This window comes from Brettanomyces bruxellensis, chromosome 6, assembly GCF_011074885.1.
Source record: "Brettanomyces bruxellensis chromosome 6, complete sequence".
NCBI lineage: Eukaryota > Fungi > Ascomycota > Pichiomycetes > Pichiales > Pichiaceae > Brettanomyces > Brettanomyces bruxellensis.
In genome coordinates this window covers 1,048,143-1,067,309 of record NC_054687.1, presented here as the reverse complement: position 1 = coordinate 1,067,309, position 19,167 = coordinate 1,048,143, and the positions used below count along the sequence as shown (strand labels likewise).

Below are 19,167 nucleotides of genomic sequence, written 5' to 3'. Positions count from 1 at the left end.
ATTGTGATGGCGGGTGTCACAGTTATGTGAGTATGAAGGTCAAACAACATGGATTAAACATGAAGCAGTATTTATTTGAAGATACCATGAACTGTCATGAAATACCGTGCTTGATTTATCCATGCTTTTTTGAAAAATGACGTTAATATAATGTCCTTCACATGTCCCAATAAAAATATATATCTGGGACGATTTTCAACTGGTGAGGCAAAGTTCCGAAAAAGGAAGCTGGACTCATCGAAAGCGAACAATGCCTACGGAAAATTTTACACTCCGGCAAATATCAGGTTGGTATATATAAAAGCACAAATCGGATCTATCGAGATCTAAATATGCACTTGTTACAGTAGAAGAGCTTAAAGGCAAGCCTTTATTTTAAGTTATACTTTAAGCTTGCCATATTAAATTTTAAGTTTCCGTAATCGATCTGCGCCGAGGATTGGTGATACTAATTGACATAAAACTGGGGTCAAAATTTCAAAGGGTCCGATATTTGAGATTCCATTCCAAATTACATAAATTTAATCATTAAGAATGAGCTCGAGAAAAGTGCCAAAGGTGGAGGTTCTTACATTTAAGGACTGCAAGAAAGCAGCCAAGACTCTGTACAATGCATTCAACGATGATGATGTTGACAGATATCTAAGCAGACATCTAGAAGATCAGCCAGAACTCAAGAAGAAGTGCGATCTGCTATTGTTTGAGGCCTATGTGTACTCACTAATGTTGAAGGGAATAGTGGTTGGTGTGAAAGGTGAAGACTCAGAGAATAAGGACTGCTTTGAGACTGTTGCTACATGGTCAACCCCTGATACTGGCACAATCGAAGATTATCTGACGATGCTAAGAAGCGGATTTGCAAGATTGGCATGGATGACAGGTGCAGAAGGACGTAGGAGAATTTTTCACGATCTTTTCAAGACTTTGGCCGACAATGCTGACGATATAATGTCTGCTGATCCTGATGGAGAAAACTTGTTCACATTGGTGTATCTAGGAACGATTCCAGAGGCTAGGGGCAAGGGAAATGTGAGAGCAACCTTCGAATACATGTTCAAGAATTACATCGACCCAAGAAACTCCATATCGTATCTTGAAAGCTCTGCCTTGAGGAACATTCCTATATACGAGAGATTTGGATTTCGAGCTGTGGCTGACGAGTGGCTTGGCGATAAAAACGCACCTGTTGACAAAGCTCGGATGGATGTGATGATCCGGGGTCCCCAGGGAAAAACATGGAAGTATTTGGAAGTAACGAGAAAGAGAAGAGAGTATGAAATTCCAGAATGTTCGCAATTGAAATGAATCCGCAAATAAGCTAGATAGCATAATAAACGATAGACAAGGCTGTGAAAGAAGTTAGCGTGTGGTGTAGTTGAACTTGGCATGTGTACCATTCATTATCTTTATTTAAGCTGGTAAATCCTAATCTATCTTTCTTCACACAAATATTTCAACTCTATTTGCTAGCGTCTCACAGCATCGCTTGATTTTCCCTGATGTACATCAAAATTCAGTATATATCATCTTTCATCTTATAGCCTCTTTTAATATACATGATCTTTGGGCAAACGGCTTCTTCCAACTTTAACTTGCATCTGAATTTCACCTTCCTCGCCAGATTCACGTTTTCGGGCGCAGTTTTTTTTTTTTGGCATCTTCTTTTTCAATTTCTCCAGTGTATTTTTTATTTTTTATTTTTTACTTTTTATTTTTATTCTTCATTATTTTATTTCTAGCTCTACTCCTTCACCAGTCTTCTTTACTTCAATTCTTTTCCTTTCACAATATTATCAATTTCGGCTTCCACAAGCTTTCTGTATTACACAAACAAACGGAACATGTATAACAACAGACAGCAGTTTGACTTGGGTGGCGTGGATGCTCCAAACCAACAAAGAACCTACCAATCACAATTTTTGAATCAGCAACAACATCAACAACCAAACTTGGCACTTTCCCAGCAACTGCAGGCAGCTGCGGCGGTTACAGCAGCAGTTAATCACCAGAATCAACAGTCGCAGCCAACAATGGCGTCACAGCTGATGTCGCAACGAGTCCAGGCCTCAAAAGCCACTCTTAAGGACGGAAATAGTGAAAATATGATGCCTGGTAACTCACCCAGTAATGGCTCCGGAGCCAGCGGCAACTCCAGCAATAATAACCGTGGCCCAACAAGGAGAAGCCAGGAAGCTGGGGAGGAAGGCGGTGCAGCAACAAGAAAGGCAGTAGAAGATGAAAAGATATGCTCATGGATTGTGGAGTTGACATACGGCCCAAACAAGGAGGAGGCACTTCTGGAGCTTGGAAAGAAACGAGAGTACTACGATGATCTTGCATTGGTGCTCTGGAACTCGTACGGGGTGATGACGGCTCTTTTGGAGGAGATAATATCGATTTATCCGTATCTTTCACCTCAAAATTTGACTACTCCAGCATCTAATCGTGTTTGCAATGCATTGGCATTACTGCAATGTGTTGCATCCCATCCAGAAACGCGTGCAGCATTCCTACATGCGCAAATTCCATTGTTTTTGTATCCATTCTTGAACACCAGCTCCAAGCAGAGACCATTTGAGTATCTTCGATTGACCAGTTTGGGAGTAATTGGTGCGCTAGTGAAAAACGACAGTCCTGAAGTGATCCAGTTCCTTCTCACAACGGAAATAATCCCATTATGTCTTAAGATCATGGAGTCATCATCCGAATTGAGTAAAACGGTGGCCATTTTCATTGTCCAGAAGATTCTGATGGACGATACGGGTTTGGCATACGTTTGCCAGACTTACGAGAGGTTTGATGCAGTGTCTAACGTTTTAAAGTTGATGATCGACCAGATGGCAGTTAACCCTGCACCGCGGCTTCTAAGGCACGTCATCAGATGCTATTTACGGCTGGCTGACAATGCAGATGCCCGATCTGCTCTTAAAGAACGCGTGCCGCAATCTTTACGTGATCACACTTTTGATCGCGTTTTGGCAGATGATCCAACTGCAAAAAAGAACCTTTCACAACTTCTGTATACTGTGATGTAATGAGGGAGATGCTGTGCATATTCGCTGGTTGTATTTCTTGTTCTTTGGGTGGGTCTTATATAGAGTTACGATTTTGCTGTTAATGTATATATGTATCATGCGGCTTAGAGTGGTGCAAGGATGTGGAGACGCTTTTCTGGGGAATGTAGGACTGGGAGATGGAGAGGAGGAGGAAAATGAAAACTAAAATGAAGATGGAGATAGAATTAGATGTAAGTGAAAATGTAAGTGAAGATGGATGTGAAGATGGATGCGAAGATGTTTCTAATAGTTTATAAAAAGGAATCTTGATACATTTTGGGCATGAATCGGGATTAGTGTGGATCAGGCTGAGGTATTAAATTTGAAAAACGACAAAATGTAGGCAGATTTTTCTTTATTTATTTTTTTGGCATTGATTTTTTTCCCAGCACTTATTTGATTCTTCGCGGACGATGTGGTGGTGAGCAGAAAAACAACACTTGTACAGATACTCAATACAGGACATCAGAGGCAGCTGGCAACACCTTCGAGTAAGAACAAACAAGCTTGACTGAATTGCAGTTCTGAGCATAGCGGGCGTTTGAGCAATCGAGACTCGTTGTTGGCACACAAATTAGCAAAGCATTGACTTTAGAATTGAAGCCTCAAGCATAAATGTCGACATCTACGTACAAGCGGTTCGAAGACCCCGAATCTGGGGTTCTTCCGGACAAAATGACGGTTTACCAGGAGTCCCAGCGGGCATTTGGAGCAAGCCCAATAAAGGCGAAGAAGTGCCGGCGGTTGTTGTCGCAATTGGTGCATCTTTTATACCACGGAGAGACGTTCAACAAAACAGAAGCAACAAACCTTTTTTTCTCAGTGTCGAAACTTTTCCACAACAACGATCCGTCTCTCCGGCAGATGGCCTACTTGGCAATCAAGGAGCTCTGCTCGATGTCTGAGGACACGTTGATGATTACGGCATCGATAATGAAGGATATACAAGGCAGAGAGGCCGTTTTCAAGCCGGACGCGGTCAGGACACTTTCGCGTGTTCTAGATGGTTCGACGATCCACGCAGCAGAGCGTGCAATGCGCAACTGCATTGTGGACTCGAATCAGGCTGTGTGCTGTGCAGCTTTGGTTTCTACGTATCATTTGTTTCCAGTTGCGAAAGAGGTGGTTAGAAGATGGGCAAACGAGGCACAGGATACGATTGGTGCAGCCAAGAGCATCGTGAGGTCGCCATATACGGCCCAGGGAGGTGTCTCCGGGTCGTCGCGTCTGCCCCAATCGACATATTTCCACCAGTACCACGCCCTAGGCTTGATGTACCAGTTGAGGAAAGACGACAAGATGGGCATGCAGAAGCTGATCCAGCAGCTCACGGGCAGCCGGCGGTTGCAGAACTCGTTTGCCACCGTGCAGCTGGTGCGGTACGTGGGCGTGCAGCTCGCAAACGAGGTGCAGGTCGGTGCGTCGATCGACGCCTCGGCGACCCGCTCCTGGCCGCTTTTCGCCTCCTGGCTCTCGGACAAGTCCGAGATGGTGGAGCTGGAGGCCGCCAAGGTCGTGTTGAGTGCCCAGCTGGCCCGCGTGTTCACTTCCGAGCAGCAGATGCAGGCAATTTCGACGGTTTCGAAACTTCTCTCTGTTCCTCGCACCGTGACCCGGTTTGCAGCCATCAGATTGTTGAGCCGGCTGGCAGTTTCGAGCCCCGAGAAGGTGAGGCCGTGTAATGGGGAGATCGAGGAGTTGGTGAACGACCCGTGCCGGTCGATTTCGACGTATGCAATCACCACATTGTTGAAGACGGGCAGTGCAGAGAGTGTGGACCGGTTGGTGAAGATCATCGGCGGGTTCATGGACGACATCACGGACGAGTTCAAGGTCGTCGTTGTGCGTGCAGTGGGCACTTTGGCGCTCAAGTTCCCCGACAAGCATCGGGTGCTTCTTGGATTTTTGGGAGATGCTTTGCGGGACGAAGGAGGCTTCACCTTCAAGAACTCCGTCGTGGAGTCTGTGTTTGACATCGTGAAGTTTGTGCCGGAGGCCCGCGAGGACGCTCTCAAGCTGCTCTGCGAGTTTATTGAGGACTGCGAGTACACAGAGTTGGCAGTGCGTGTTTTGCACATGCTTGGCCAATACGGTCCTAAGGCCTCCAAGCCATCCACGTACGTCCGGTACATCTACAACCGGGTGGTGCTCGAGAACTCGATCGTCCGGTCGTCGGCAGTCGTCGCGTTGTCGAAATTTGCACTTGTTGGGGACCAAAAACTCACCTTGAGCATCGAGGTTCTCCTCCAGAGGTGCCTCAGAGACGTGGACGACGAGGTTAGAGACCGGGCGGCCTTTGCATTGCATCTGTTGAAGGAGGCAGATGGCAGTCCGGAGGCCTCGGCGAGAACTAGGGCACTTTTGGATCCACAGACTAGGTTCTCGCTTGCATCTTTGGAGCAGCAGTTGTGCCAGTACGTGCGGTCGGACGACAAGGCGTCGTTTGCACAGCCGTTTGACACGTCAGCCGTCCCAATGTGCACTGTTGAGGACAAGCTGGCCGAGCAGTTGCGGCAGAAGATGCAGGGTGAGGGTGAGATCAAGGAAGGAGTGAAGGCTGAGATGAAGGACGAGATAAAAGGTGAGATCAAGGCTGAGATCAGTGAGGCTGGCGGTAAAACTGGGGCTGCATTTGGCGAAAAGTTGACGACCCAGGCCCAGCAAGAGGCCGAGAAATCCCAGATGCTGGTTTACGCACGCGAACTGGCCACGTTGCCGCAGTTCGAGTCCTATGGGGACCTCTTGCACTCCTCGCAGGCAGTGGAATTGACCGAGACCGACACGGAGTTCGTCGTCCGGGCCGTCAAGCACGTCTTCAAGCACCATCTCGTCGTCCAGTACGACGTGTGCAACACTTTGAAGACGTTGCAACTCGAAAATGTCACCGTTATCGGCCAGCTCGACTCAGATGCCTACCAGGAGGAGCTCAGCATCCCAATACAGCTTCTAAGACCGGACTCCAAGGCCTCTGTCTACATCTCGTACAAAAGACCAGACTCCGGATACGACCGCAAATTTGTCAAATACTCTCTCGTACGTCGCCAAGGACCTCGATGAGGCTTCCGGTGAGCCGGCTGAAGACGATGAGGGTTACCCAGACGAGTACCAGGTCGAGGACTTGCAGATCACCCCTGCCGACTTCGTCATCCCGGCTTTTACCGGCTCCTTCACTGCCGTGTTCGACTCTTTGCCCAACGAGGAAGTCGCAGTGTACAATCTTGGCTCGGCCGAGTCCATAAACATGCAGGATGTCGTCGCCAAGGTTACCCGGACGCTTGGAATGCTGCCGCTTGAAGGTTCTGCCAGAGTTCACAGCGAGTCCACGCACACTCTCAAGTTGTTTGGTACCAGTGTCGATGGTGCCAAAGTTGGGGCACTTGTCAAGCTCATTTTGAGCTCAAAGGGTGCCATGATGAAGGTCCAGGTGCGGTCCTCCGATGCTGATTTGAGCCTGTTGCTTGCCAACGTGTGGGGTGAGAACTGAGAGACCGGCAAAATATATAAATATACTTCTCTATGAAATCTGATCTTGAATCCAGCAGTAATTGTATGAGGATGTTGTATAGTGCGATGTAGAGCCATGCATGAATATGTTGTATCTAATGCGATATAAAGTGATACATAGTATATATTGTATCTAATGTGATGTAAAGTGATACATAGTATATATTGTATCTAGTGCGGTGTAAAGCCTTACATAATAAATGTTGTATCTCTGGCGATGTAAAGCCTTACATAATAAATGTTGGTTCTCTGGCGATGCAAATCATACCCACAAAATAGTATACGCTCTATCTACGAATATCCACATACTTCTTGTGCTACACTTAAACTCACCTACTCACCCCTCCGTGCTTGTCAAATATAAATATATTGCTTTTCTATCTACATGAAATCTATCTCACCACCCTAAATCTTAAATCCATAACCAGCCATGCACTTCTTGTACTTAGCAACCAACTCCTCGCAGTCTGGAGACTCGTTACCCTTCAACAATATGCACTTATCCCGAGCATCCTTCTCATCAAGACACACACAGCAAGGCTTTGGCTTTCCTAAACGTACTTATATGTTAGTATCATATCTAAAAAAGGCACATATGGCCAACCACCTGAAATACACATTTACAAATCTAACTTACCGTCATCTTTCTTCATGTCGCACTTCTTGTCATCACACTTCTTCATGTCACACTTCTTCATATCACACTTCTCATGCTTGTCACAATGACAATTGTCTTTCTTATCCTTTCCCCACGAGAACCACATTGTGTATAATATGTGATGCAAATATTATCCTTCCAGTATAGACTCAAAAGAAAATAACTACTCTGCTATTATGTTATCACTCTCCCCCGCCCGAAATATTTATAGTTATGTAAGCATTATTATTCAATTTTTCTGATTTTATTTTTTTGCCAATTACCACTGCTGGGATTTGTCATCCTCGCTTCTCCACCAGCCAAATCCAGCGATAATTCTCTCGTGTGGCTGAACACGCAATGTCCAGAGGCGCAGCTCATCCGTACATGCAAAGGTCGAAAAAAATGTACCTCCTTGAAATTTTCCAGAATTACGCTGATCCAAAAATTGGCCGACTTCAAAGCTTCTTTTGCCTACTCAAGCATAGCAAAGCCATAAATCTGTGTGAAAAATTAGACACCCCGAAATGGTTGAGCCGGACTCTCCAAGGAGAGACAGGTGTGAGATATTAGGTCCCTTTTCACTCCTAATTCAAGGGTGCCTAGGCATTCTTGCACTATCTTCTTTGGTTTGGAAAAGATTCCACGAGTATCCAAATAGACGACCCTGGAGGGTTTGGTTCTTTGATGTTTCCAAGCAGGTTCTCGGAGCTCTTGGTGTGCATCTGCTCAATATTGGAATGAGCATATTGGGCGGGAATTCGGACGAATGGTTTAAAGAAAATGGTGATCCAAACAACCAAACAACTTCTCCATATTATCTACAATACAAGCAGGGCCGGCCAAAGCCTTCAGATCTCTGTGATAATCCCTGCGATTACTATTTCCTCAATATTCTATTCGATACAACTGTCGGCATTCCAATTCTATGGGGGCTTCTTTATGCGATTTATCACCTCGCAAAGAAGTCGGGCATATCGGGAATAGATAGTGGGGAGTATGGCAATCCTCCTAGATTTGACTACTATTCAAAGCAGCTTGGACTATACTTCTTGGGGCTTTTATCCATGAAGCTTATTATTTATACGCTTCTTGTTCTCTGTCCATTTCTTGTGCGTTTTGCCGTTTGGATACTTAGCTGGTCAGATTCCATTCCAGAGCTTCAAGTGGCTTTTGTCATGATGATTTTCCCGCTAATTATGAACTCCTTCCAATATTACGTGATCGATAACATCATCCAGAGCCCTGAGTACTACAAAATGAACAAGAAACTCAAGCATCGTGTTGTAATTTCTTCCTCTAACAATACCGATGAAGAACAGAGCTCTATCTCTGAGCAGTCTTCGGAAATTCACGGCTTGTTGGGCCAGCCAAAGCCACGTTTGAGTGAGGCAAATTCCGTTGACAAAAGCTGAACAACCTGCTAACATTTACTTTCATGTTACGCTCTTTGATATAGTTATTCAATGTTTACTGGCAAATGCCTCTTTAATTTATAACTTATAACTGCATTGCATAACTTCGATTTCATTCGAATGTCCTTTTAAGCTCTTGTTTTTTCACATTTATCTGCTTCTTACTCTATGTACATTAAATCCTCTCCTGTATGCAGTTTTATAGATTTTCCACCACTTCTGCATATCCTTACAGTTGCAACTCACCTTTTAGTATCATACTTTCAATTTATTGATATTATGTCCAAATCTCCAGTTGGATTAAATAAAGAAAAAAATTGGTTCTTAAGGTGCATCCTTTAAAGTTAATGTCCGTAGCCACAATAACGGTTTCTTGCCGGATAATGCTGTCAAGCATTATTGGGCAAAGCCTGACGCACTTGCGGCTGCTATTTTTATTATTATTTTTTCTTGTTTCTTATCACCCCGGTTTGTCTTCATTTATCTCTATTATTACCTCTCGCAACCCGCTGTGAATTTTTTTTTTGGTTTTATTTCCATTTCCATTATTAAGTTGCCCCTGTTTTTAATTTTATCTTGGTTGATTTTATTTTCCCCTTCAATCTACCTTTTTCCCACTGCACAACCATTTTCTTCTCTTTTTCACACCGTCTTTTTTCTTCGATCGTCATACTACTTCAGCAAGACACATCAACTTCTTGGATTATTCTTCAAGTTCTTGAGTAATGTCAGCCACAAAAGACTATAAGGCAATTCCGTCCTCAGCCGAGGAGTTGCAATCCACTGAGAATGTAACTATAAAAAATGGTACAGATGCCTCTTTGCAAAAGCAACCAAGAGCATGCAGAAGAAGACGGGTTTGGCTCATAAAAATAGCCCTTCTTCTTACCTTTGTTCTGCTTTGGTTTTCGTTCAAGTTTGCAGAGGCTGGAAATGTGGGTGAGAGATTTGGTGACGCATCAGGCACCACAAAAGCCCCAAAAGGTAAGAAGAATATCATCATGATGGTGACGGATGGAACCGGACCAGCTTCCATTAACATGGCCCGGACTTTCCGTCAACATCGTGACAATCTCCCTTACGATGACACGCTTTTTTTAGACAAGTATTTTATTGGCTCGAGCAGGACTCGTAGCAACTCCTCCTACATCACGGACTCGGCAGCCGGTGCAACCGTTTTTTCGTGTGGTATGAAGTCGTACAATGGAGCAATTGGCGTGGATCCACTGAAAAATCCTAGAGGAACCATCTTGGAGGCTCTAAAGTTGAAAGGTTATAAAACTGGACTTGTTGTGACTACATCCATCACAGATGCCACTCCAGCAGCATTCAACTCACACGTTGACTATAGATTCATGCAGACACTTATAGCAAATCAGCAGCTCGGCTTTAACACCACTTTGGGCCGTGTTACCGACTTGATGATTGGTGGAGGCAGATGCTTCTATCTTCCAGGCAGCTCAAAGGGTGGTTGCCGTGATGATGAGGTAAATTTGATAGATGAGGCCGAGAAAATGGGTTTCAACGTTGCCTTGGACAAAAAGCAATTCGACTCTTGGGATTTGGGCAAGAATGTCACTTTGCCTATGCTTTCTCTCTTGGCATATTACAACATTCCGTTCGACTTGGACAGACAGGAGAAGAAGTATCCAAGCTTGGAGGAGGAAGTCATTACGGCATTAACTGCTTTGTCGGAAGCCACTAAAGATTCTGATGAAGGCTTTTTCCTTTTGGTTGAAGGCTCCCGGATTGATCATGCTGGACATTACAACGATCCAGCAGCCCAGGTTCGCGAAGTTCTTGCCTATGACAAGGCATTCAAGGCAGTGATCGACTTTGCCGATTCAACTGATGTGCCAACATACATTGTGTCGACATCTGATCATGAAACAGGTGGCTTGGATGTTGGACGGCAGATAACAGAGGCCTATCCCGAGTATTTGTGGAAGCCTAAGGTTCTTGAGAATGCTACGCACTCTGGAGAGTTTTTGACTACAGAGGTGCACCAGTTTCTATCGAAATTGGAATCTGAGTCGCTTTCTGAGGCCGAGAAGAGCGACAAATTGACGATATTTGTCGAAAAGCAGGTTTTAGAGGAAGGCCTAGGCATTTACGACTACGATAAGCAGGACGTGAGCAACTTGATTGCATTGAAAGACACATCGTTAATCCAGAATTATCTAAACAACATGGTCTCGGTTAGAGCACAAGTTGGCTGGTCCACCCATGGACATACTGCTGTTGATGTTAACATTTATGGACATGCAAATACCAAAGATGGCAGGCAATTCTTGTATGATCATTTACTTGGAAACCGTGAGAATGTTGAGGTTGGAACATTCTGGCAGAAACTCACCGGTGCGGATGTCGATAAAGTCACCAAGCTGTTGGTTGGTACACCACATAAACCAGCATTACTTGAATTGCAGGCTGAAGCCAATGCTAAACAGATCGAGCATGGCTTTATTTACCATCCATTCGATGATACTCGGTTTTTTGGAGTTGACATGTGGATGTAAGGTCTGACAGGTGCTATGTAAAAAAATGTATTTAAATGAAAAGTGTGTTAATTGAGAGCAACAAGTGATACATGTGGAAAGGATGTATAGATATGATGCGCAGTTATAGTAAATTTTTTTTTTTGCATCATTTTTTGTTTACACGCGGTATTTATCTTTTACGAAATAAAGCGGAAATCCATTGAGATCAACAGGTAAATAATGAAAAAGAAAAACACTATCTATCAACTTGGATACTTCTACCATAATTCTTCCTTTTTCTTTTCTTAAAGCCATTTTATGCAATCAGAAAGAAAGCAGCTAATTTGTACCGAATCCTTAGTTTGACAGTTTGTAATAACATCCGGAAACTGCTTGCAAATAGATGGATTACCAAGATTCACCTGGAAATAGAACACAGAAAATAGTCCAAGCTTTCGAAAAGCTTGCAGCAGGGACAAAAATGTCAGAAAATGGAAATAAAGCAGTTGTTTCCTGTTCAGAAGAAAATGTGGTAAAGGACCCGATACAAGAACACAGCGTAATTCAGGATGACTTCTCCGGTAAGACAGGAACATACTCAGGATCTAGTGATACAAATGTTGGTTTAACTAGAGGAGATAGCAAGCATTCACATCTTCCAAGTGACACAGAAGTTGCAATTAAGGACAGCCAGCAGTTGGAAACCGATTCTCTTGAAAGAAATGTGCTACCAAAGCCTGCTCTATCAATGAATAAAAGTGGATATGGCAATTCTTTCAGAGAAAGCACCAGGAATGACAGTATGCTACTTGAGAATAATCATTCCACAGCATTAGCAAGTCCACTCAAAGCTCCACAGATTCAGGAAACCGCAAACAGCTTTTCGGATGTTGCACTAAACGATGATGATAATAATGATTACACAAGTACAGTTCATACTGCAGATTGCGTTCCTCCAGAGCCCCCTAAAATGACCAATAAGTACGTTTTAAACGCAAATTTCAACAAGGAAAGTCCGTCGGCAGTGAAGGATTCAAGAATACAGGAGGAGAATTCAATCCATAGCGATCAATCCTATCAATATTGGATGCCATCGGTTTTAAAAGATCAAAGTTGGCCTCAATCTGATAGAAATGCGTCTGGTGAAAACACTCAAAGCTATCGGCAGCGAATACGTAAGAAGTCGTCTCGATTTGATGTTCCTGAACAGCCCGATGATAATTCCAGGCCTGTTTCTTCTGAAACTTCTTCTGCTGGTGAAATAATTCAAGAAATCGATACAGAGAGCAGTGATGTCAGTGGGAGCGAAAATATCAAAAATGCACCCAGTGTCAATGTGCCTAAAGATAAAGGAGAGCTTCTGGAGAATCCGTATTTGAGTATTAGTGCCAAGAGCAACACAATCTTGAAAAATTCAGTGCTTAGCGAAAATAGCGAGGCCGAGTGGAAGAAATATCGGAATAACGAATTCGTGAAACATCTCAAGCAGAATAATTTTAAGCTCAAGCCGCCTTTTGAAGTAGCTCATGAAGAATATCCGCCAGACACATTTGCAAACAAGCCAAAGAAACACAATAAAAGCACAGAATCTGGATCTTTTACACCAAGCTCTCCACTTAAGCTCTTTTGGGACCGCCATGACACATATACAAAGGATAAATTCAAGGATATTCTGGGTCATGTGAATGGAGAACAAGCATCAAAGCCATCTCAGGGAAGCAGCCAGATTCAAAATCTGAAAAGTAAAGATGAGGGGAAGGTGGCTAGCATAGAGAGTTCTAGCGATATAGACGCTTCCGAAGTTGATGATGATCGAATAAGAAATGTTCTACAGAGCGCAGATAGTATTTATAACAAAGCAGTTGCTAAGGCTGCAGATCGACTTCCACAGAATAGAGAAACGCAAAATGTGGAAGGCTCGGTTACATATTCCGAAGATTTTACTTCTGATGCTGATGAGTTCGATTCAGAACCCTCTGCTACGACTTTTTCAGCAAACAATTACTATCAAAACGGTGATGATATTTTCCGGAATCTCAAGCAGAAGTTTGGCAAACCATTACCAAGGCCTGGAAGTGAAATTTCCGACTACACATTTGATGGAAATGGGGCGAACAATAGGGATGTGCTTTTAGATTCACCAATTAAAAAGAAAGCATCCACATCCGAGCAGGTAGATCCCCACGATGCTTCCTCAATCATATCTGAAGTAAAGACCGAAAATGAAGATGAAGATGTAAACGTTACCTCCTCTCTTGAACTCTTACAAAAGCAATTAAATATCTCTTACAGCGACCTTGGACACACAGACAAACCTGTTTCCATACCGAAGATTGAAGAAGAAAAGGAAAACAATGTCCCCACTGATGAAAAATCGACAAATCATGCTGTGACAAAAGTGAATTCTGATGATACTGCCATAAAACTAAATGAAGCAGTTGGTGACGCTGGAAAAATCAGCCCTGGATCTCCAGCTAGGATTGCACACTCAGGAATGAATTTTATTTCTGCAGAGGATTACAAGGACAAAGTATTCGATAAAAGGCAGAACAAATATATAAGCAAGGATGAATACACAAAGCTTTATGGTGCTGATACGTTGTCTCCTGTTGATAACAGCAATAAGCTGTCTTCTAATCCCCTTTCAGATGATAAATTGGATAGTTTGAGCGGTCTATCCGATATCGAGGCACCTACAACTTCAAAGCCGGTTTCACCACAAGTTGAAGAATACCAACCTCTGCACGTTCCAAGTCATAAGACAATCACCAAGAAAAGAAGCAGTCTTAAAAAGCCCCATAGTAACGACACTCGTTTACGGCATCAAGAGGTCTCTTTTAAGTTACCAGTGCAGGAAATGAGGAAGGAAAAGATTGAAGGGTATCCCGCTAACGGAAAAATGATTCCGAGTGATTCAACATTGGCTGATCTCTCCTTTTCTCAGACCAATAATTCCTTGGTTTCAGCAATAACAGAGTCTTATCCACAAGAAGACTGGGAGTTGGTAGAGCAGCTTGATATTAGCGATAAAAATCTTGACAAGTTACGCGGTCTTAACAAGTTCACACCCAATGTCTGGTTATTGGATGCCTCACATAATCATATTTCACATGTTGAAGGAATTCCTCAGGATATTCAGATTTTGAAGCTGAACGACAACAGTTTGACAAACCTAGCTTCGTTCCAGTTTACCAACTTGCAAGTTTTAGAACTGGACGGCAATCATCTTGAAAATCTTTCAGGACTCGCGCCTTTAACAAACCTCACGAAGCTTAGCTTGGCTTCAAACAATATTGCGAATATTGATCATTTGGAGAACTTCAGAATGCTTCGTTATCTCAATCTTTCGAATAACGAAATTTCCGGGCAGGTGGACTTTTCTAACTATCAACTATGGCTTTTAGAAGATCTTATCCTTGATGACAATAGAATCAACTCTTTAATTGGAATAGAGAATTTACCAAATTTAGTTTATTTATCAGCAGACAGGAACAAGGTTAGACAGCTCATCTGTCAAGGAGTGAGACATGAAAATTTAAAGCGGCTTTCACTTAATTCCAACATACTCACAGAAGCATCGTTACAATCGTTTCCATTTTTAAAAAGGTTGTCATTCAATAGAAATAACACGAGGCTCGTTGATTCGATAGGAAAGTATTTAGAAAAGGTGTCCTTCAAATATCAGGGATTCACAAGTTCATCAGCCGGAGCACAGATCATTCAAAACAGTTTAAGAAGTTCATCACACTTACAGGAGGCATGCTTTACAGGAAGTAGTATTGACTTTGAACAAATCGACTTGTCTAGGGGAGGAATGTTTTCCACTATAACAAATCTCAATATCTCTGCAATGCAATTGACGTCCCTACCTGCTAGCTTTAGCTCAATTTTCCCACTCCTTGTGACATTAAATCTTAATTTCAACAACTTGAATACATTAAGAGGTTTGCATGGCTTAAAGCATCTACGTAAATTGAAAATGTTAGGAAACTCGATTGAGGATGTGTCTGAAATCATAGAATATACTGAGGCTTCAAGAAACAGCATCCAACTTTTTGATCTCAGAGTCAATCCTGTTACAAAAAGTTTCTATCCGTACGTCTTTTATGATCCAGAGGATAGGAATGAGGATGACAAAAACCAACTTTTTGAAGAAGAGGCAAGAAGTTCGATGACCAACACTAATGATGGAAGTTTCGTAGATGAAAGTACTGTACTGAATTTAAAGGATTTTGATGATATTGAGGCCTTTTCTGTTGAGTACGAAAAGTTATATTCCACAGATGAATTACTACGCTGGCATGAAAAAGATGCCCAATTCGATAAAAAGCAGCCTGGAATTACATCAAAGCAGAAGAAAATATACCAGACTGGACTTATTGTGTGGTTTCATAATATTCGTTGCCTAGATGGCCTAAAAATAACGAGTAAGCGCCGTACGCATGAATACCATCAGTTTTTAAAGCAAAGACGGTGACCTTTTAACATTCAGCTTTTTGGAGTTTTTGTTATTATTTTAGACTCACGTAACAATTACAGATTTACTTTTGGCCATGTCTGGTTTAACTTGTAGAACATAGATACATACAGATCAATAACTAAATTATGGTGAACAACCGTACACCGCGTAAGCAAGAAGTAAAATGAAGTAAATTTTGGATTTGAGCAAAGGAGAGAAAATTAGGATAGTCTTCAATTTTTTAGGGTGTATCCTTTAGCTAGAAGACATGAATCCTACATCGTAGAAAGTTTGATCAATTCCATCATAAAAAGAATTGGATTAAGTTTGCGTATATTTCAAAATGGCCAAGGCATATCCATGGTACACAAGAGCTACAGATATCGCACACAGAGTGACGGTTCTTTCATTGGTTGGCTTTACATTGTATATGACAGGGGCTATTGTGTATAATATTGCATCAACAGGAAAGGAAAATAAAAGAAGGATAGCAATTGAACAGAAGAGACGGGAAGCTATTTCCAAGCAGCAGCAGCTGGAAGAGAGTAAGCAGAGCCCCTCTCAATAAGCAGTATGATAGTACGGCGAGGATACAGAGATCTTTTTATACGATTTATGTATGCTCTCTGAAACTAGTCATTGTTATGTGGTAAAAGGTAAATGCTCGTTGGAGAATATGGAGCATAATGTGTTTGTTGTTTTTCAGGGAGTTTGCGATGTTAGGTTTCTTATTAAGTATTAGTTCTTCCTTTTGCGGAGATTTCGCCTGTATATAACTTTAACTTTGGTTTTGAATAGGAAGAATAGTAATGGTGGAATTTTTCATTTTAGTTATGCACCGTTCACAGTCTGATCGCATGCGATACCACTACGGAGTCCCGAATAGTGACGGCAATTCAATATGTCTGTTTCGGATTTATTGAACAATAGTATATCTATCCATCTATTTATTATTTATCTATGAATATACATTTTGTACAATCCAGTACAGTGGAAAAAATATATATATTTCCAGCGTACAATCGAGACCGGCTTTCCGCAAGCCATCGAGCAGATGAGATAAACATATTCACGAAGAATTTTTCAGCGAATACATTTCTTCCAACGTCAAATTATATCAGCTTCTGCTTTTTCGCATCTTTCTTAATGTTATCTTTAGGATCACCCTTTCTTTTCGTGTGCCCATCACTTGCCTTCCTTTGCGGCTTCAAAGAATGTGTGAGTCCGGAATCTTCCAGATCTCTCATTCGTTCCGCTAGCCTCTCCTTTTCAGTATTATCCCGGGTATTTATATCAACAATATCACCGCCACATGTAACAGAGCCACAAACGGGACACCTCATCTTTACGTAGCACCTTGACTTCCGTTTGTTGGCTGATACGTGTGCCTTTTTGTACTCAACGTCCAGATACTGATCAAGTATCTCCTTTCCAACAGTACAACCACAGGGAACCAAGTAGCAAAGTTGAAGTTGGTTGATATCGTTATCTTTCTCACTTCTCAAATGAAAAACCTTGCCACTTAAGGGACATTTCACAGTACCATCATGCTCATTGTATTCTATGTTTAACTCCACAAGATCTTTCATCGTTCTGAGATGCGGAAACGGGTCTGAGTCCTCCGAAGTATCTTCCTTTGCATTGTGCCTCTTTTTTTCATCCGATCCATCTTTCAACTCTTTTGATTTTTTACTTTTCCTTGCCTTCTTCCTCTTCCTCTTTGCTATAAGATAGAGAATAGCGTCTTCCTTGTTGAACAGCCTCCCCATATAATCGGATACTATTGGTTTGGATAACCTCTTATGTGATAGTTGACAATACCCAAAGGCACCGGCCAACTTCCAAAGTTCTCTCTCCTTCTTGCTAACATCGCTTTTGGCTAAAACCCCTCCAAGTTTTCTCTGTGTAAAGTTCAATATCTCTTTCCTTGAAGGAATCGTTCCTCCGTCATTCTAAGTACATGTTAGTAGAGATGATGATAGCTAAGTCGTATAAAGCAAGAAAGCACCGTTCTGTAATGTACTCACACCCATGGTTATATTTCAGCTTGCAACTGATGCCATATGATTTGTTTTAATCCGTGGAAAGCGGGTAAAGATTGCTGATGTGTAAATAAACGGATATAAGTATGATTATTCGTTATCTTTACGTCGGCGTTATTAGGATAAGATTTTCACTCTGGATTCTCCGCAATTTTTTTTCAGACAAAAAGAGATAGATAGATAGATGTTTTAGCGAATCATGCCTACAATTTTTATGCGAAGCAAATTAATTTGTGTAAGGATGGTATGTTGAGTGTTAGATTATAGCTCACAGAACTAACAATCAATAATGATACTAAATCTGGACAGTCAACTTATAATGTATTTAAGTAATGAATTAAAATCAATTTAAGTTAAATTATTTTAGCTTGTCTTCCTTCAACTTTTTCAAGAAAAAGGAAGTATTGGTTACGTATTATAGTTTAGCAAAACTCAAATACCCCTTTTCGCAAGTGGGATTCTCTGTGTTGCATCGATTCCCAAAGATTTGTGTGTGCTTCTGGGATTTTCGCAACAATAACGAATCTGTTCCTAATACGTAAAGACGCGTCAATTGATCCACACGCATCAAAATCTTCAATGAAGTTTTTTTTTTTACTTTAGCTTTAAAATGTGCCAAGGGAAAAAAATTACTTAATAAAATGAGAATGAAATAGTTAGTTTAGTAGAAATACGTGCACATTCATACATAAGTAAATTGAGGTCAGATTTTCAACAAGAATTTACTTTATTAGTTTACCAAACTAAAAATTAAAATTATGTACGTATTTGAATTCTGATCTTTACCATTTACAGTTATTTGTTTGTGGTGAAAATTAAATTCATTGATGCTGCGATCAATTTTAATACCTGAGTCTTCAAGAAATAGTAATTTTGGGGATTAAATAATGTCTTTCTGAAAGTTTCGAAGTGATTTTATTTGATATATCAGCATGATATCGGACATGATTTTATTTCTTCTAATTTAGTAATGAATAGTAGCAGTAATTTTTTTGCCAAATTTAAACCATTGTGTGTACTGGAAAGTCAACGATTGGATACAAGTTGTGTGCGTTAGATAATACAGAAAGTTAAGTAAAAATTAATGATGTGAACAACATAAAGGAGTGTTTCTTCTACGACAAAGAAAACTTCCAGTCCAAACAAATCATCTTGTATATACATATATCTTCAAATTAGTTTCCCGTTTAATCAAAGGTAAGTGTGTTAATTGGATCATAGTAATTTCTATATAAGACTATCACACGCATGTAATAGATGCGTCGAGAGTCGCGTCTACATAAAGCTGCCCTGCCTTGTTTATGGTCAAGAAAACCTCGCTCATAAGGATCAAAGGTATTTAAACATGTGCATTTTCCCCTTTTTATCCAGTTCATTTTACCTTCTTACTTAGTTCTTTTACTTTTATACTTTTCCTTTGTTTAGCCTTAAAAACACTCAATACTAGTTATAACAAAAACTTCAGAAAGTAATCGGCGTCACACTTAAACCAATTAAATAAAACTATTACATGGAGGTTCTACCCGGACCCGAACATTTCCTTTTTACTAATCCCTTTTTTGCTTTCTTATCTG

General features: G+C 41.6%; 9 protein-coding genes across 9 annotated transcripts; 7 read left to right on the top strand and 2 right to left on the bottom strand.

The window, feature by feature from the left end:
* Positions 1–534: 534 nt before the first annotated feature.
* On the top strand, positions 535–1,305 carry BRETT_003897 (uncharacterized protein; the record flags this gene model as incomplete). Its single annotated transcript, XM_041282398.1, has 1 exon — positions 535–1,305. The coding sequence occupies one exon, from the start codon at positions 535–537 to the stop codon at positions 1,303–1,305; it is 771 nt and encodes a 256-aa protein (XP_041136237.1).
* A 536-nt stretch (positions 1,306–1,841) lies between these two features.
* On the top strand, positions 1,842–3,035 carry CAF40 (CCR4-NOT core subunit caf40; the record flags this gene model as incomplete). Its single annotated transcript, XM_041282397.1, has 1 exon — positions 1,842–3,035. One exon carries the CDS (start codon positions 1,842–1,844, stop codon positions 3,033–3,035), a length of 1,194 nt encoding a protein of 397 aa, XP_041136236.1.
* A 636-nt stretch (positions 3,036–3,671) lies between these two features.
* Positions 3,672–6,540, top strand: BRETT_003895 (uncharacterized protein; the record flags this gene model as incomplete). Its single annotated transcript, XM_041282396.1, is given in 2 exon segments — positions 3,672–6,089; positions 6,103–6,540. 2 exon segments carry the CDS (start codon positions 3,672–3,674, stop codon positions 6,538–6,540), a joined length of 2,856 nt encoding a protein of 951 aa, XP_041136235.1.
* Positions 6,541–6,965: 425 nt separating this feature from the next.
* Positions 6,966–7,324, bottom strand: BRETT_003894 (uncharacterized protein; the record flags this gene model as incomplete). The annotated part of the gene is made up of 2 exons (XM_041282395.1): positions 6,966–7,111; positions 7,198–7,324. The coding sequence occupies 2 exons, from the start codon at positions 7,322–7,324 to the stop codon at positions 6,966–6,968; spliced, it is 273 nt and encodes a 90-aa protein (XP_041136234.1).
* A 400-nt stretch (positions 7,325–7,724) lies between these two features.
* Positions 7,725–8,612, top strand: BRETT_003893 (uncharacterized protein; the record flags this gene model as incomplete). Its single annotated transcript, XM_041282394.1, has 1 exon — positions 7,725–8,612. One exon carries the CDS (start codon positions 7,725–7,727, stop codon positions 8,610–8,612), a length of 888 nt encoding a protein of 295 aa, XP_041136233.1.
* Positions 8,613–9,337: 725 nt separating this feature from the next.
* BRETT_003892 (uncharacterized protein) lies at positions 9,338–11,131 on the top strand (the record flags this gene model as incomplete). Its single annotated transcript, XM_041282393.1, has 1 exon — positions 9,338–11,131. The coding sequence occupies one exon, from the start codon at positions 9,338–9,340 to the stop codon at positions 11,129–11,131; it is 1,794 nt and encodes a 597-aa protein (XP_041136232.1).
* Positions 11,132–11,573: 442 nt separating this feature from the next.
* BRETT_003891 (uncharacterized protein) lies at positions 11,574–15,569 on the top strand (the record flags this gene model as incomplete). Its single annotated transcript, XM_041282392.1, has 1 exon — positions 11,574–15,569. The coding sequence occupies one exon, from the start codon at positions 11,574–11,576 to the stop codon at positions 15,567–15,569; it is 3,996 nt and encodes a 1,331-aa protein (XP_041136231.1).
* Positions 15,570–15,894: 325 nt separating this feature from the next.
* On the top strand, positions 15,895–16,238 carry BRETT_003890 (uncharacterized protein; the record flags this gene model as incomplete). The annotated part of the gene is made up of 2 exons (XM_041282391.1): positions 15,895–16,096; positions 16,225–16,238. 2 exons carry the CDS (start codon positions 15,895–15,897, stop codon positions 16,236–16,238), a joined length of 216 nt encoding a protein of 71 aa, XP_041136230.1.
* A 425-nt stretch (positions 16,239–16,663) lies between these two features.
* Positions 16,664–17,584, bottom strand: BRETT_003889 (uncharacterized protein; the record flags this gene model as incomplete). Its single annotated transcript, XM_041282390.1, has 2 exons — positions 16,664–17,493; positions 17,560–17,584. 2 exons carry the CDS (start codon positions 17,582–17,584, stop codon positions 16,664–16,666), a joined length of 855 nt encoding a protein of 284 aa, XP_041136229.1.
* Between the last annotated feature and the right edge of the window lie 1,583 nt (positions 17,585–19,167).